General features: G+C 45.1%; 1 protein-coding gene across 14 annotated transcripts in view; it reads right to left on the bottom strand.

Moving 5' to 3' along the window:
• The window catches only part of srgap1a (SLIT-ROBO Rho GTPase activating protein 1a), a 229322-nt gene that overhangs the window by 56483 nt on the left and 153934 nt on the right, over positions 1-18905 (bottom strand). For all 14 annotated transcript variants that reach the window (XM_069904208.1, XM_069904202.1, XM_069904203.1 and 11 more), the window contains 5 exons: positions 13961-14182; positions 8569-8670; positions 4981-5178; positions 3869-3953; positions 2479-2506 (listed from right to left, as the gene is read on the bottom strand). In XM_069904208.1, coding sequence (XP_069760309.1) covers positions 2479-2506; positions 3869-3953; positions 4981-5178; positions 8569-8670; positions 13961-14182 — 635 coding nt within the window. The remainder of the gene's footprint in view (positions 1-2478; positions 2507-3868; positions 3954-4980; positions 5179-8568; positions 8671-13960; positions 14183-18905) is intronic.

Genomic DNA, 18905 nt, shown 5'->3' with positions numbered 1-18905 from the left:
AGTCAGCGACCCGTGGTTGTATCTTGTTGGGCAGCAGCTAAAACATCCCCACTTTGAAATGCCACTGGGCATACATTCCAATGTACTCAGGCCAGGCTTGGTTCAGTGAGGGCAGCACAGATGGTAGTACCTCTGCTTCACAGCACCAGTGACCTGTGTTCACTCCCGACCTTGGCTGCCGCCAGTGCAGAGTTTGCACATTCTCCATCTAACCATGTGACTTTCCTCTGGGTGATCCAGTTTCCTCCCACGTGTCAGAGACGTGCTGCTTTGGAGCTACATTGGACATTTCTCCATTGCCATGAAGTGTGCAGGTGAGTGGCAGAAGCTGGGAACGTGATAAAACTGCAGGATTAATGTACGGTTGGCTTGAATGGGTGGTTGATGATGGCTAGTGGCGACTGGCTGGGCCGAAGGGCTTGTTTCCGTGTTGTATTCTTGCATGACTCAATCTTAGACGTTCCCCACTAATACTTGATCCATTTGACCCAGTAGTTTTCCTTGGAGGGTTAGAAAAATCCTTCAGAACTTACTTCACAAACCCACACCCCCCACACTTTGCCCCTGATGTCATTGCTCATGCAGTCAACATTTAGAGGCTGTCATTGTCACAGTTTCATGGATTTACACACCTCTTCAACCTCCCTGAAGTTTTGCTTCTTCCTAAAAATTCGCTGCCTGCACCACTGCAATCAGTTCTGGTCGCCTCATTACAGGAACGATATGGAAACTTCAGAGAGGGGGCAGAGGAGATTTACTCAGATGTGGCCCAGGCAAGCTTGAACGAGCTAGAGCTTTTCGCTTTGGAGCGACAAAGGGTGAGAGGTGACCTAATAGAAGTATCCATTTCATCAGGTTGCACAGATGATAAATAAACTTGAACTTGTATGGGAGAGAGAGTGGGAGCCAGCAGCTTTTTCCTAGGGCACCACAGGGCATCTGTTGAAGGTAAGTGAAAAGTTGAGGGGAGATGTCAGAGGTAGGTTTGTTACACAGGGAGTGGAGGGCACCTGGAATGCATTGGTGGGGGTGGTGGTAGAGGCTGGTTCAATAGATGGGTAATACCCAGCTAGCATCACAACTACTGGCGTTCATCCAAGGGTGGTGCATCCACTGAAATACCTTCATCCATGATCTCCCAATGACCACAGAACCCAGGAACAAGAGGGCAGGAACATTAGGAATAATAGCTCAGGACAGGCTGGAACGGTTGAAGGGCCTGTTTCTGTGCTGCAGTGTTCTATGGTTCTAGGAGCAGGTCCATAAGGTCTGCACTGAACACAACGCAAATTAAACTAGATCTCATCTTCATCTTCCTGCACGTGATCCCTATCCCTTAATTCCCTGTATATTCATGTGCCTCTCCGCACCCTTCTTAAATGTTACTATCCTTTACAGTCCATTCCAGGTCGTGTAAAAACTAGCTCCCCACATCTCCTTCAAACTTCCCTTTCTCACCTGAAATGTGTGCTGGCCAATATTTGACCTGTTTCCCCTGGGAGAGAGGCTCTAATTATCTAAATCTGTGTCTCACATAAGTTTAGAAACTTCTATCAGGTCCTCCTTCAGCCTGTGATGCACCAGTCATGCATCCATTCAACCACTGGGCCCGCAGAAACATTTCACTGGAGCATATGTGCACACTTATACAAGTGTCCTTCCTTGTGATCTTTCCTTGTGTTAGCTGAGATGGGGGATGAGGAGCAAGGGGTTGAGCGGAGGGCTATGCAAGCGTTTTTCCAGTCTGGGATAGAATTTGTCAAGAGAAGCACCAATATCGGCTTCCGTTCCTGACTCTACTACAATGCCCGCACGGTCTCATGGATTTATTCTCGGACACTCCTGTTTCTCAATTGGTTTGCTGGCTCTGGGTCAATTCATCTCAGAGCACACCACCAGTCTGGGCTGACATCACCGAGATTGGTGTCACCAATGCCCCTTTGTGTTGGCCAACAACGAGTCTTGAAATTTCCTCCAACTTTGGGAAGACCAAAGGTTTTGCCAACAATACCTTAAAAAGCCTAAACAACTCTCAGGAGACCATGGGATCTTTTCATTTAGGTTCTGCTGAGTTCATTCTGTATTAGCATGGACGGTATGGTTAGCAATAGTGTGATGCTATTACTGCACCAGCCACCCTGATTCAAATCCAGTCCTGTCTGTAAGGAGGTTCTAAGTTCTCCCTGTGTCTACCTGGGTATTCAGTTTCCTACCACCCTCCAAAACATACAGTTGTTGGTTAATTTGGGCGTAATTGGGCAGCACGGTTTAAATGGCTGGGATCAGCTTCTACCATATTGTAAATAAAAAAAATTAAATTTAAACAATATTACTGTAATTTGACTCTAAATCTTCAGAAGCATAGATATTAAACATGAAGCATCTCAAAGTATCCATTTTCATGTTGTACACTGTTTACTGGGGGATACAAAGGCCGGAGACACTTGCACCTGGAAGTGGCTGCAAATTGTTCCCTACCTTGTGGTCATGAAGTCACTTTTCTGACCTAGAAAGAAAGGAAAGAGGTTTAGACGTGGAATATTGATGGGAACACATGAGCTGCAGGATCCCTCCCAGAAAGCACGACCTCCTCGCCGAAAGACCACGATAGGTGTGCTCTAATACTCAGTTACCAGAGTTTGGCCAAGACGCCAGTTACTGACAACCCCTCTCCTTCCCAAGCTGAGGAGACATACTAGAGTCAACCACATAGGTAGCTGAATATATTCTTAAAAATGCAGATGCTGCGTCTTAAACAAAAATGCTGGGAACACTCAGCAAATAATCTCTTTTGGAGTCTCAAAACATCCAATGTCACAAACAGAATGTAAAACAATGGAATAATAGTTCCAAGGTTACACATTTTCTAAATTAAACAAAATAAATAAAGTGATATTTCCAGGAAATCACAGTTGGCAAGCAGGTTCCAAGCTGGCTGTTGGGTTTTTATCAAGATACATCATCAGTTTGACTTGAGTTTATGGAATAGAAGTATTTGCTGAATCAAATCGTCTGCTGGAGGAACTTCGCAGGTCGAGCAGCGACCATGAGAAAGTGAAACATAAAAGTCTGCAGACACTGTGATGGTAGTAAAAACACACAGAAATGCTGGGGGAACTCAGCCTTTACCACAGAAGGTAAAGATATATTGCCAACATTTTGGTCCTGAGCCCTTCTTAAAGCAAAGAACAGGAATGCTCAGAATAAAGAGAGTGCTGGCTGGGAAAGGAGTCCCAACCAACAAAGGGGGTAAATTGGATATGTCGAGACATTAACCCTTCCATGAGAGGAAGGGAAGGGTCAACGTTTGGGTCTGGAACCCTTCATTGAGGCTGATGGGGTTTATCAGAGATGTTTAGATCCAATATGTGTGTTGTGCAGACCCTTGAGCAGAGAAAGTGGGTGAAGACATCAAATAGAACTCTTGACAACTCACACTAGGAGCAGATAGACCGAACCCAGCAGCGAGCCGACAGAGGACAAATTCTTCCAGATGTGAGAGGGTATCTTGCTTCTCTTTAATCTACAGACCCAGGTATTGGTTCAAGGGACCATCCTCAAATATTGGTGAGGAGCTAGGCATCTTCTTTGACCAACAATGGGATGCTGAGTTCACCAAACATTTCACAACCCAGGAGAATGGATTGGTTTTTTTGTTGGGTGAAGGGATCAAAAAGCATGGAAACAAGGAAGGATGCCCAACCTATTTTTTTTTACCCATTCATAGTAATCCCTTACTAACCACAAAGCACCTACAGCAACCTAAAAGGTTGAGAACCACTGCTCGAGGCAATGGGTAAGGGGCTAGATAAAAGCATGCAGACTTAAGATCATTATACATCTATTCAAAAGAACTTGGGAAATTTACCTTCTCCGAGGGTGTGGTGAAGTAAGTCGTGCTTGGCTTGTAGCTTCATGATCAAATTGCTGCCTTCAAGGTATTCTTTGAATTTCTGTTGAGGACAGAGGGCAGTGGAGTTTAGCACTGTCTCGAGAGGTCCATGCCACACCAAATAGATAACCCACCTGAACCCAACATCCCCACGGCCAATCCAAATCTGGCCCACAGATGACAAAGATTTGAGGTGCAGTGGACAGTGAGGAAGGCTTTCAAAGGGTGCAGAGGGATCGGGATCAGATGGAAAATTGGACTGCATGGAATGTAATGCAGACAAGTGTGATGTGTGGCACTTTGAGGTAGGACATACACAGTAAATGGTAGAGCACTGAGGAGTGCAGTAGAACAGAGGGATCTTGGAATACAGATACATAATTCCCTGAAAGTGGCATCACAGGTAGATAGAGAGCTTTTGGTATATTGACCTTCATAAATCAAACTACTGAGTATAAGTGTTGGGATGCTATGTTAAAGTTGTATAAAATGTAGGTGAGGTCAAATCTGGAGTATTGTGTACAGTTTTGGTCACCTAACTATAGGAAATATATCAATAAAATTGTAAGAGTGCAGAGAAGATTTACTAGGATGTGGCCAGGACTTGAGGAACTGAGTTACAGGGAAAGGTTAAACAGGTTAGGAGTTTATACCTGGACCGTAGAAGAATGACAAGAGATTTGTTGGAGGTATACAATGTGATGAGGGGTATAGATAGAGTAAATGCAAGCAGGCTTTTTTCACTGAGGTTAGTGGACACAGGTTAAGGGTGAAAGGTGAGATATTTAGAGGGAGTATGAGGGAGGACTTCTTCACACAGCAAGTAATGAGTGTGGAACAAGCACCAGATGAAGTAGCTCAATTTTAATATTAAGAAAAATGTGGACAGGTACATGGATGGGAGGGATATGGAAGGATACAATTTGGGTTAAAGGTAAATGGCACTGACTAGGTGGGCCGAAGGGTTTGTTCCTGTGCTGCAGTGTTCTGTGATTCTATAGCCCTAGCTTGAGAACTTGCAATCCTTCTCATCAGACAACCTCGCTGTGGGCAATGTGACTCTGGGACCCATCTTGAGGAGCACTCACCATGAAGTAGAACTGCTCAGTCTCTTGCTGATTGGCCCGTCTCTTTGCGATGCTAGGCTTGCTCATGTATGTTTCTGATACAGTGGATTTCACCGACTCTGTCGACCGGCTGTGCTGGAAACACTCCGAGACGTCATAATCCTCAATGGTCACCATGTCCTGGATTGTTTGTAGGGTAGCCTCCATTGTCTTTTTAACCTAAGCAACAAAAGAGGAAAGAGATTCCACTTTGCATTTAACCATCCAAACTCAAATTAGAAAAATTAGAAAGAGGGAGTGTGCGATGAGAATTTGTTTGCGGTACGTCTGGATCAGAAATGACCTCCCAGCAAAGATAGGGGAAGAGGGAGGAGCACATTTCCTTGAGGATGAGGAACAAACAGAATTATGGGTTAAAAAAATGGTGTGGAGTAAATTTATAATTGTTCTTCAAAAAGTCAGTCCACTTGGTGTAGTGGTTAGCACAGTGTTATTACAGCACCAGCGACCCGGGTTTGAATCCGCCGCTGGTGGATGTTCTCCCTGTATTCTCGTGGGTTTCCTCCGGATGCTCCGGTCTCCTCCCATGTTCCAAAGATGTACAGGGTTGGTGGGTTAATTGGTCATGTGGGTGAATTTGGACGGCGTGAGACACAAGGGCCCTATTACTGTGCTGTGCCTCTAAACTGAAAAAAGAGCCAGCACAAACATATTGGGCAGAATGGCCTCCTGTGGTAGGGAACATTTACAGAATACTTAACTCTCACAAGGATCCACATTATTCTGTCCATCCCACTCAATGTTTCTCTACATTTTTTGTCAACCCCCACGGCACCCTCCCACTGACCCTCCAAGAGCAGAGAAGACCATTAAGGGTGTGGCAGTATTAAGAGTTGAACACAAGTTGCAGAGCCCCAGGTTCTGGACAAGAGCCAAGATCACTGACTGAGCAAAGCCACAGCTCTGACAGATGTTAGCAGGACAACACATTTCTGTCGAACTTCACAGTGCTGCAGAAAGCCCTTTCCCTGCCAACATAGGATTTCTTGTGAAAAAGGCAAAAGCAGTGAGATAGGTCTTGGCAGAATGTTGAGGTGGGGAGAAAAAATGGGGTATGGTAAGTGAGATGGGATGTGGTGGGAGAGGAGGGGTGATGAGAGGGGGAAAGAGAAAAGGGGTAAAGAGGAGGGGTAGAGGGGAGGGGGAAAGAGTAGCAGAGAGTAATGGGAAAGGAGGGGAGAGATAGAAGGGGGAGAGAAGAGAGGGGGAGAGAAAAGAGAAGGGGAGAGAGAGGAGGGGAGAGAGGAGGGCATAAAGAATAGAGAATGGAGAGGAGAGGCAGAGGGAGGAGGGGAGAGGGCGGGGGAGGGAGAATTGAGGAGGAGCAGATGAGGTGAGGAGAAGAGAGAGAATCCCTTTTGTGGAAACATGAAGAGAAGAAAGAGATTGGGGATAGGCAAGATCACACCACAATCCTGGAGCCCTGCCCAAACCAAACAAGTTCAAACAATCCATGCACAACTTCCTGGCCCTTTGCATCCTCAGTCTCCCAGCGCCTGTTGTCAAATCAGAACTTTAATGGAAGACATCTGGAAGCAAAGGTGCAGAGGTGAACTTTTTAGATTTCCCACCAGATCAGATTCACCCAGAGTCTGTATGCTCCACACCACATGAGACAGTTTGTTCTGTGTGGCAGGCATTGGGAACTATGTGACTCAATCTACGTTTTTTGCTAAAATTAGAAGAAAATTTGGGTTTGGTTCACAATGAATTGGATCCCATCTCTCCAGATGTACTCCATGAAGGTGAGACTGCAATGCAAGCTGGAAAATCACCAATATAGTCCCTCTACCCTTCATTATGATCTTTTCCACAGGAGCAGTCATTTGGAAAGGAAGCTAAAACACTCAGCATTGGCTCAAGGACGCAATGTTAAGGAGGGACTCAGGGGTCAAGCAGCATCAGAGGGAGAAGAGGAATGGCTAATGTTTCAGACCAGAAACCTTCAAGAGGAGAGAAGGAAGAGAGAGAGAGATTGAAAAAGAGAGTAGAGAGAGTGAGTGAGAGAGTGGAGAGAGAAAGTGAGAGTAATAGAGTGAGAAAGAGATGAGAGAGCGAGAGAGTGTGTGCGTGTGAGTGGTATGGGTGTGTTATAGAGTGAAAGGGTGTGAGAGAGAGTGAGAAAGTGTGAGAGCAAGAAAGAGAGAGTGAGTGAGAGAATGTGAGAGAGAGAGAGAGATATATATATCTATAGAGAGAGAGAGAGAGAGAGAGAGTGAGAGAGAGAAAGAGAGAGAGAGACACACACTCTACACTTAACAGTGTAGAGGAACAGTGATCTTGGGATCCATCCATAGATCCCTCAAGGATGCTACACAAGTTGAAGTATGTTCAAGTTGAAGAAGTATGTTGTGTTGGCCTTCATTAGTTGGGGGATTGAATTTAAGAGCAGTGAGATAATGTTGTAGCTCCACAAAACTCTAGTTCTAGTTGCCCCATTTTAGAAAGGATGTGGATGCTTTGGAGAGAAGATTGACCAAGATTGGAGAACATGGCTGATGAATCAAGGTTGACTGAGTTAGGGCTTTTCTCACTAGAGTGACAAAAGATGAGAGGTGACTTAATATGTAAGATAATGAAGGGCTAAGATAGGGTGGAGAGCCAGCAGCTTTTTCCCCAGGGTGGCAATAGCAAACACCAGAGGACATTAGTTTAAGGCGAGTGGAGGAAGGTTTAGGGAGATGTCAGAGGTAGGGTTTTTTTTTTTACCCAGAGAGTGGTGGGTGTCTGGAATGCATTGCCAGGGGTGGTGGAGAAAAATAGAGTGTTATGGGTGTGAGGTAGGAAAGGGTTAATTGTTGTAGGTTTATATAGGTCAGCACAACCTTGTGGGCTGAAGGGCCTGTAGTGTTCTGTGCTGACTTCCTGCAGCAGATCGTTTTTTGCTCCAGATTTCAGTGTCTGCAGCCTCTTGTGCGAGTTGACATTGAATTACAATGAGTGGGAGATTGAAGATACAAACGGTCATGAAGATTGTGGATGGGGTGCCTGAACCTGCTTAGTGTTCAACATCCATCCAGCACCCGCCATCTCTCACATGACTTGGCAGTGAATTCCAGGCCCACAAGCTGCAGAGTGAGAACACAGAACCAAGAGCAGGAGCCGGCCATGCAGCCCATCGAGCCTGCTCCACCATTCAATGAGATCATGGCTGATCTGATGAAAGGCTCATCTCCACCCTACCAGCCTTTTCCCCATATCCCTTAATTCCTCTACAATGTAAAAAATCTGTCCAACCTTGTCTTAAATATATTTACTGAGGTCACCTCCACTGCTTCAATGGGCAGCGAATTCCAGATTCATCATCCCCTTGGAAAAGCAATTCCTCCTCAACTCCATCCAAAATCATGAGGCAATGATCCCTAGTTCTAGTCTCCCCCACCAATAGGAACAACTTACCTACCTCTAGATTTTCAAAATTTTATTCATTTCTATAAGATCCCTTCTCATTCTTCTAAATTCAAGTGAGAACTGCCCCAGACTATTTAATCTCTCCTCATGGGCTAACCCCCTCCTCTCTGGAGATGAAGAGAAATGGTAGGAACTCACCTCCTCATTTTCAATCTTCAGCGTGGTCAGTCTGGACTGCAGCTGTTGGTACCTGAGCATTAGTTCTGCCTGCACGGGTTGCTGAGCGCTCACCTGGCACACCTAGAGAAGGAAGCAAGCCATCAGCTGCAGCAAAACTTTGTACAATTGAAGATTTTCCCCGTTAAAAGGCATGGGGAGAGCATACAGCCAGTGGCAGATTGGAACCTGGGTTGCTGTAAGAGTGGCATGATAACTGTTCTGCTCCAAGTAGGAATCAGGAACAACCTTGGTGGAAAGTGGGGCACGTAAGACATAGGAGCAGAAATAGGCCATTTAGCCCATTGAGTCTGCCCCACCATTTAATCATGAGTTGATTCATTTACCTCACTGAGCCCCACTCCCCGGCCTTCTCCCCATAACCTTTGATACCCTGGCTAATCAAAAACCTATCACTCTGTCTTAAACACAGCCAGTGACCTGGTTTTCACATCCACCTGTTGCAACAAATTCCACAGATTTACCACCCTCTGGCTGAAGAAATTCCTTCACATCTCTGTTCTAAGCAGACGCCCTTCAATTGTGAAGTTGTGTCCTCTTTTCCTAGACTCTCCCACTGTGGAAAACAATCTTCCCACGTCAACTCTGTCTATGCCTTTCAACATTTGTTCAATGAGATGCTCTTCATTCGCCTAAATTCCAACAAATACAGCCCAAGAGCTGTCAAACGTCCCTCATATGATAACCCTTACAATCCCAAAATCATCCTTGTGAACCTTCTCTGAATCCTCTCCAAAGTTAGCACATCCTTTCTCAAATGAGGAACCCAAAACTGCTCACGTGAGGTCTCACCAGTGCCCTATAAAGCCTCAACATCACATCCCTTCTTTTCTCGAAATGAATGCCAGCATTGCATTTGCCTTCTTCGCCACCGATTCAACCAGCACAGGAAGCTCCCGCTTACAATGGATAAATTGCCTGGTGATTCTGAATCAATAGGCTCACAGTCCACCCCTGAAGAAACAACTGTACAAAAACAATAGCAGTGGTTCCCCCTTCCCAACCAAAGCTTCCTGGAAGGACAAAACAGATAAAAAGATGACTCATTGGTGCTTTATAGCAGCCAGCATGCTTCGTATGAACTTGACTGGATTAACTGCAAACTAAAAACAATTACATCCAGGCACATTTGGCTTTGATAAATGGGGTCACAGTTTTAAGTATTTATATGCTTCTCTTGAAGTTCGAAGACTTAGAACCTTCCAGGGAATGTTTTTGATTTAATGTTCCACAAACTCATGCATAAAGCAGGGTATTTATCAAAGAGAAAAACAAAATGTCCAGCGTTCAACAGATTGGTAAAATGTCTAAATTGCTCCCTTTATTTATTTATCATGAAGGTTTCCTGACAATCCCACCTCAGAGTTATAGTGGTTAGCGCAATGCAACGGTTAAGGTAGTGCGGTTAGTGCAACGTTGTTACAGCGCCAGCGACCTGGGTTCGAATCTGGCTGCTGTCTGTAAGGAGTTTGTATGTTCTCCACGTGACTGTGCAGAGTTTCCTCCGGGTGCTCCGGTTTCCTCTCACCCTCTAAAACTTACCAGGGTTGTAGGTTAATTGTGGCATTTGGGCGGCATGGGCTTGTGGGCCAGAAAGGCCTGTTACTGCGCTGTATCTCAAAATTAAAAATGTAAACTCTATTAGAGTGCCAGCGACCTGGGTTTGACTCTACCGCTGTCTCAAGGAGTTTGTAAATTATTCCCGTGACCTGTGTGGGTTATTTCCGGGTGTTCCAGCTTCCTCCCATCCACCAGAACATACGGAGTTGTGTGTAATTGGGCGGCGTGGGTTTCAAGGTCCGGAATCGGCTTCTATTGTATTGTAAACAAATTTAAACTTCATCCCTCCACTCTCCTGCCTTCTCCCCTTTGAAGCCCTGACTAATCAAAAACTTATCAACCTTTGCTTTAAATCGACCCAATGACTGGTCTCCACAGCTGTTTGTGGCAACAAATTTAACAGATTCACCACCCTCTGGCTGTAGAACTTTCTCCTCATCTTAGTTCTAAAGGGACAGCCTTCTTTTCTGAGGCTGTGCCCTCCCACACTTGAAACATCTTCGCCATGTCCACTCGATCGAACCTTTTAAATATTTTGATTTTTTTTAAGATATCCTCCTCATCTTTGTAAAGATCTCGATCAGAGCCATCAAATGTTCCTCGTACGTTAATCCTCTCAACCCTAGGATCAAATTCATAAACCTCCTCTGGACCCTCTCCAACGGCAGCACAGCCTTTTGTAGATATTGGGCCCAAAACTGCTCGCAATACTCCAAATATGGTCTGACCCAATGTCTTGTAAAGCCTCAACAGTATAGCTTTGCCTTTATATTCTATTCCTCTCGCCATGAATGCTGAAATACTGCACTAGTGATCCACAGACCCAGACTAACAGTGCAGAGTTCAAATCCCCAACAGAAAATAGAATACAGATTCAGCTGTATTAGACACGAGGAAGGTGAAGGTATTGACTGGCTGAAATCCCAGCTGTTTCATTAACATCCTTCAAGGAAGGAAATCTACTTCTCAGCCGTCTCCCCCTATCACTTCTCAGCTCCTGTCTCTCCTACCCACCTGTTAGCCTGTGCTCGTCCCTTTCCTCCCTCCTCTCCAACCCCCCCTACCTTTTTTATTCCAGGTAGCCACCTGCTTTCCCACAGAACACTGCAGCACAGTACAGGCCCTACGACCCACAATGTTCTGCCAACCCATATTTCTGACAAAGAGATCAGGCATAAAATGTTAACTGCTTTTTCCTTCCTTTGATGCTGCATGGCCTGCTGAGTTTCTGCAGCACTTTCTAGTATTGACCTCGCAACCTACCGCACATAGCATGACTCTAGACCCTTGGAACTAGAGTCAACTTGTAAACAGCCCATAGTAAGCCACTCTATTCCAGGGTAATTAACATAGGGCAAAACATTCTGGCATTCCTATGGATGGGTATACCCAGTGAATGAATTAATTGGGAATTAATTGGCTCATCAATGCGTTGTACAGTTATTTTTTTTTAATGTGGACATACAGCACGATATCAGGCCATTTCAGCCCATGAGTCCGTGCTGTTCAATTTACACCCCATTAACCTATACCCCCAGTGCGTTTCGAATGGTGGGAGATAACTGGAGCCCCTAGGGAAAACCCACACAGATGTGGGGAGAACGTACGAACTTCTTACAGACAACGTGGGATTCGAAACCTAGTCCTGATTGCTGGCGCTGTAAAAGCCAACTGCTACACCATCCATGCTGCAAAGCATTGGATCGGAGGTCAATCCACAGGACCATAAGAGCGGCAGAATCACTGGGATCATTGTCTGAAGAGGGCTCGCTAAATCGTTGAGGGCCCCTTCTACCCCGTACATCTTCCAGCTGCTCCCATCGGGGAAGAGATAGGCGAATTAGGAAACAACCAGGCTGAGAAGCAGCTTCTTCCATGGACAGTGAGACTGCTAAACAATTAATGAATTGCTCATAGAAACCCTCCATGATTCTACTATTTATTAAACAATACTTATTGCATACATATCATGTGCGTTATGTCTGTGTTTGCATGGTTTTGCACCCAGGACCAGAGAATGCTGTTTTGCCAGGTTTCACAATCGGGTGATACATAAACTTGAACTTCATTGGGAATTGGCCATTTCTATGAAGTTTCACCTGAGAGAAAGTCCATGATAATTTACATTGAAAGCAAAACACAGTGGGTCATGCAGTATCTGTGGGGGGAGGGAGTGAGAGGGGAAAGAATGGTCAATGTTTCATATGCATCAGGAACTTCATTGGTCAGTTGTGTACTGCTTAACATCTGTTCAGGCAACATCCGACTGCATTTACATTTGCATTTGTGGTCCCATAATTATTCAGTATCCGTGAACAAGTCTGCAGCAATTTAAAAAAAGTGATTGCTCTGTATACCCACACTGATCCCACTGCCCTGCTCTCTCCCTATGTCCTGTGTTGGTTCCCACACTGATCCCATTACCCCACACTCTCCCCACAGCTCTGTGTCAATCCCCATACTGATCCGACTACCTCGCACTCTCCCCACAGCTCTGTGTCGATCCGCACGCTGATCCACTGTCCCACTCTCTCCCCATCATCCCATGTCAGTCCGAACACTGATCCCACTGCCCTGCTCTCTCCCTATAGCCCCGTGTTGGTCCCCACACTGATCCCTACATACAAATAAAAAGTTTACAGGTATACTACAGTATTCCATATGGCTTTGCTAAGTATATAATCCACCAGCGTTGTCTCCGCTCCATCCTCAACATCCATTGGAGCGCTCACACCCCTAACGTCGAGGTACTCGAGATGGCAGAGGTCGACAGCATCGAGTCCACGCTGCTGAAGATCCAGCTGCGCTGGATGGGTCACGTCTCCAGAATGGAGGACCATCGCCTTCCCAAGATCGTATTATATGGCGAGCTCTCCACTGGCCACCGTGACAGAGGTGCACCAAAGAAAAGGTACAAGGACTGCCTAAAGAAATCTCTTGGTGCCTGCCACATTGACCACCGCCAGTGGGCTGATAACGCCTCAAACCGTGCATCTTGGCGCCTCACAGTTTGGCGGGCAGCAGCCTCCTTTGAAGAAGACCGCAGAGCCCACCTCACTGACAAAAGGCAAAGGAGGAAAAACCCAACACCCAACCCCAACCAACCAATTTTCCCTTGCAACCGCTGCAATCGTGTCTGCCTGTCCCGCATCGGACTGGTCAGCCACAAACGAGCCTGCAGCTGACGTGGACTTTTTACCCCCTCCATAAATCTTCGTCCGCGAAGCCAAGCCAAAGAATATGGCGTTAGCACAACATCCACATCGCATAACACCCAATTTCACAGAACGTATCGTGGACATTAAGCGGTGGACACCTGTGTTTATGGAACATAATTTATAGCAAATTTTATAGTTCAAGTTTATTATCATCCAAATGTACAAGTACAACCTGACAAAACAGTGTTCTCCGCTCCACGATACAAAACACGCAGAAACACAACCAGACATAACACATATACAGACAAACAATGCAAACGCAGGACAAATAAATAAATAAAATTAATTTTGTTTCATGAATATGTGAGTTTCGGATGGTTAGTGTGAGCAGTTCCTTCAGTATTCTCACTGCCCACAGGAAGTCCCTGCAATTGTACCTGCAATGCACAATAGTCCTATCACAAAGCAAAGTATTTTGTGACATGTTCATGACAATAAATACTGATTCTAATGTCATGGAGTCTGTCCTATCTGCACTTCCCACGTTATCTAGCTCAGAACCCACCAAAGTGGAGAGGAAACTCATCGTCCTCTCTTCAGGAGGAAGAAAGATCTCTGCCATGCATGACACTCACCTCGTCTCCCATGTGAGGCTGGAAGTCAAACCTGACCGGTGGGCAGAAGGCCGTGTGATACATCTCCATGAACCGCTGCTTGTCGCTACGAGGGTCCAAATTGTCCACCGCGTTCTCTATGATGTCCAGACCTTCGTGCCTGGAGGTCTCCAGGTTGTACTCTGCAGAGAGAAACGTCCTCAAGGCTCTGTTTAAGCTAGCATGATAGCCCAGGTCACAGCACTAGCACAGCAGGAGAGACAAAGAGAATGCATTAACCTTCAAGATTTCCACCGGCACCTCGATTCTATGCATCAACAGTTAAAGACCACATTCCTCAGAGCCGCAGTACAACAGGTCACTTTATCTCCACAATTCATTTGGGGTTTTCTACCTGGTCAATCAACGTTAACATGAGTGTGGAGCAATGTTGAATGCAATAACTATTTAAAAGAAAAAGAGCACTGCCGAAACAGATTCATTTGGTGCTACTTGCAATGAACTTGAAAACTTAAGAGCACATTGGCAATCAAAGCACCAGTGGGCACTCTCCAGCCAGATGGCAACAGGATTAACTTCCGTTAACCCCCCTCTCTCATTCCCTTTCCCTCTGTCTCCTTTCTTTCAGCTCCCCACCCTTCCCTCTCCATTCAGAGAGCTAGCCCCCCCATCACTTTTTAAAAATTAGACATACTGCACGGTAACAGGCCCTACCAGCACATGAGCCGTGCTGCCCAATTACACCCAATTAACCTACAACACCCATATGCTTTGGAGGGTGGGAAGAAACCAGAGCACTGAAGGAAACCAATCCAGGTCATGGGGAGAACATACAAACTCCTTACAGACAGTGCTGGATTTGAACCCAGATTACGGACATTGTAATAGCGTGGCGCTAACTGCCTTGTTAACCATGCATTTCTCAACTTGTTTCTCTTTTACCCCCCCCTCACCTGAAACCATCTATGAACTCTTACCTCTCAAACTGTGCTCCCTCTGCCCGTTTCTCTCTCCCTCCTCTCCTCCTCCCCCACATTTTTATCCAGGCCTCTGCCTGTTTTGGTTTGTACCTGACGAAGGGCCCTTTACTTCCTGTGGATGCTGCGTGACCTGCTGAGTTTCTCCAGCATGGTTGTGTACTGCACTCAACCCCAGCGTCTGAAGACTTTGTTTGTATAACCTCAAATCACCGGAGAACCAGGAGGCTAAGCTTTAAGGTAGCGTCACCCTGACACCAGGGGTGGAAGCTGTCAAATGGTGCTTGACACAATGAGGAATCCTGAAAAGCTTTCATTCCAAAAACAAAGACTCACCATTCTCTGCTCCAAGCAACATTGCCCCCTCTCCAAATATAGTTTGAGAGGAGAAGGTTTGACCAAAAAAATTACATTCTCCGAATGTAAAATTGGATTAAGCTCAATTTAAGGTGGAACAGAAGTCTTGGGAAAAAATATTAGCACAATCTATCTTCATTTTAGGTTCCCATGAAGCTCGTTTGAATATTTTATGTACAATCTAATTAGATAGCGTAATGGTACAGTTGATGTATCACTTAAATGATTTTCATTGCCATTTATCATGTCCTAAGACCTCTGCTTGTCTCTCTTGGCTTCCCACGAGACTCTTTGCATGGTTCGCTTCCTCTGCTGAGGGATGCTCACAAGAGGGGCTACAGGGGTTGGGGGCCATGCAGTGGCACGGATGAGAGATGAAATGTTGAAGGCAACATTCAGGGGAACTTCTTCACATTGAGGGCGGTGAGAGTTTGGAACAAGGTGGTGGGTGCAGGTTAAATTGCATGGGTGCAAGGATGGGAGGGTATGGTTCGGGACTATGCAGAATAGTTGACATGGACTAGATGGGCCAAAAGGCCCAATTATGTGCTACAGTTCAGCCATTCTCAACGGAAGCCGTATGACCCCCACCCCAGGAAGTCAGGGCACATTTGAATAAAAGCCTTGTTTTCTTTTCACCTCACCTCACGTTACATAAATAAATATTCTTAATGGCTTTTTATGTAATTGCTGGAGAGAAATACAGAAGAAACCAAAACTTAACTGCTTCACAAGGAAGGGGGCCCATAAATGTTGAGCAAAGCCCTTGGGAGATCATAGTTGAAATAAGGTTGAGAATGGCTATTGAAATGTTCCATGGTTCTATGGAATCCCCTTCACTGCTGTGGGAGCTGCAGGTGTTGCCGATTGCCCCACTACAACTTCTTGAATTACAGCTCTAACAGCTGTGAAGCGAGGTTAATCCACATTTTTGGATTTCGGACAGAGATAAAGAAGTTCGACAGTTTGAAAAGGGAAAGCTGCTGGTGTGGCCTCGACGGGGACAAGGTCTTGGGTAGGAAACTAAAACACATCCTGCACCATCTTATAGACTCCACAAGACAAGCAGGAGACCATTCAGCCCATCAGATCTGTGTCAACACTTTGAACGAACTATCCAATTCAATCCACCCCTCTGCTTTTTCCACGCTTTGTTAAGGTCCTGATGAAGGGATTTCTCTCTGAGTCGCTTCAGCTGTGTCCTTTACTCTCCTTGTTTATAGAACATTCCAGCCAGTATCGGCCCTTCGGCCCACAATGTTGTGCCAACCTATGTAAACCTACTTCACAACAATCTAACCCTTCCCTGCCTCACACCCTCTCTTTTATTTACATCCACATGCCTATCTAAGAATATTTTTTTAAATATCCCAATCCACAGCCTCCAGCAATGCATTCCCAGCACCCACTACTCTCTGAATAAAAATCTTTCCTCTGGAATCTGCCCTAAACTTTCCTCCACTCATCTTAAACAGATTTCCTCTAGAATTTCCTATTGTCTCCCCAGCTGCCGACCCTATCTAAGGCCCTTATAATCTTATACACCTCGATTAAGTCACCTGCCATCCTTCATTGATCCAAAGAGAAAATCTCTAGTGCTGTCTGAGAGCTCGGAGAACAACTGGTTGAAGCAACTCTATTTTAGGGGTGGCCAACCTTTTAATTTTTAATTTAAACATACAGGACGGTAACAGGCCATTTTGGATGGCACGAACTCATGGGCTGAAATTAAAAATTTAAAGGTTGGCCACCCCTGATCATGTGTTATGTCACAGCCTGGAGACCCTACAAACTACAAACAAGTGTCAAAAGCATCAGCCATGTCTAGTTTCATCAACAGCTTGTGCTCACTTCTAAGTACTCAATGGTTTCCTGAAACAGAATTTTGAGGTTAACAGAGTGTATCATCTAATCAGCTTATCTCCAAAATGTAGAATTGCAGCAGGCTACTGGAAATCATGATCTGCCCACTCTGTGCACAATTCTGCCCTCATCAATATGTGGCCTCACCTGATATGCCATATTGGTGAGGACTAACCATTACAATTGGAAGCTATTTCATAATTGATCCATAGCCATGTCGAACCACAAAATTTTGACAACAAGCAAATGGTGTTTGTAAAATCTCCAGAAGACATTTAGCCCAGTTGTAGCCCAAAAAACTATTCCTTTCAAAGTATTTAATTGCTTTGTTTTTTGACTGTTACCACTGAATCCTTTCTCAGTGAACCAACAACACCCCCCCCCCCCCCCCTTCACCAACAATAAAACACAAAAGTCTATAGACGGTGTTATTGAAGCAAAAACACAATACTGGAGAAACTCAGCAGTTCAAACAGTGTAGCAAAGATAAAGGTACATATCCAATGTTTCTGGCTTGAGCCCCTCATCAAGGTATGATGCACCTTGAACCTCAGAGATGAGAGCTTCCATTGAACAAGTTTGTGGGTCTGGGCTCGATTCAACCCTTGTGTTCAACTTGCCCATGGGGGTTGTGTGGCTCTGGATATTTAACTTGCCATGGAAGTGGCTCCATATCTTGTAAGACATTTGCCATTCAGTCTTGGAAAATTCATCCATTGCCAGAGCAGAAGAGATTTCTTTGGCAGGAAGGTGCTTCCCGATTTATTCCCTGTGCAAATTTGTGCTGATTTTAAGATCTCTCTCCAGGACTATACTATTGGCACGTCAAGGATCTCAGATCACAACCTACTCAGCATTCAGGAATTGGAATACTGCAGCTTGAAGACGATATGTTCAAGAATTGGCAGCCGAATCCATTATTTATCTGAAATCCACAACTAGTTTTAAATCTGAGGCTACAGAAGTTAGGCAATTATGGGGAAAAAAGAGATAGCTTACAGATTAATCATCATCGTATTGAACAGAATAGGCTCAATGGGCTGAATGGCCTTATTCAACACCTTTTTTTCATTTGCTTAAATGTATTGCTTAATGACACAACTGCTTCCTTTATAAACTTGTCATAACCACACAAATCTATTGTTTAGTGATCTGCTTGCTACAGAGGGTCCAATCACAATTTCCAAATTCAAACGACTCCTTGAATAGTTGCCTTGTCAAAGTGAAATAGCACACATCAACAATTTGGAACCAGCTTGAAGACGGATCTGGATTCTTCCTCTTTGTGCACATCAGTTAAAGTCATGACGCTCTGTGTCCTTTTCACTGGGTTAGCAATGATTCCTATACAATGCTGCAGGTAGTTAAATGCAATCTAATTTTTATATAAAAGTGATTAAAATGTCATGGAGGCTTGTCCAAACCAGAAAGACAAGAGAAGAATTCATGTGGAAGAAAGTTATTCATCGTGTAGGTTAAACAGGAAAGTCTGCAGATGTTAAGGTTGAGTGCAACACACAAATATGCTGGAGAAACTCAGCAGGTCATGGAGCATCCATAGGAAATCAAGAGTCACCAATGTTTTGGGCCTGGCCCCTTCAGCAGGTACTGTCATGACAAATGCCAGGTACTCCTGCACTGTACATATCAGTATACATCTGTCCAGTTCACAAGAACGTATCAGGTACTCATGCACTGCCAAACCAAGTCCACCTGCAAATTGGAGGGACCACACCTTATATTCCATCTGGGCACTCTTCAACCACAAG

Source organism: Narcine bancroftii, chromosome 11 (genome assembly GCF_036971445.1).
Source record: "Narcine bancroftii isolate sNarBan1 chromosome 11, sNarBan1.hap1, whole genome shotgun sequence".
NCBI lineage: Eukaryota > Metazoa > Chordata > Chondrichthyes > Torpediniformes > Narcinidae > Narcine > Narcine bancroftii.
Note: the sequence above shows the minus strand (reverse complement) of the source record. Positions and strands in the feature narration are given on the sequence as shown.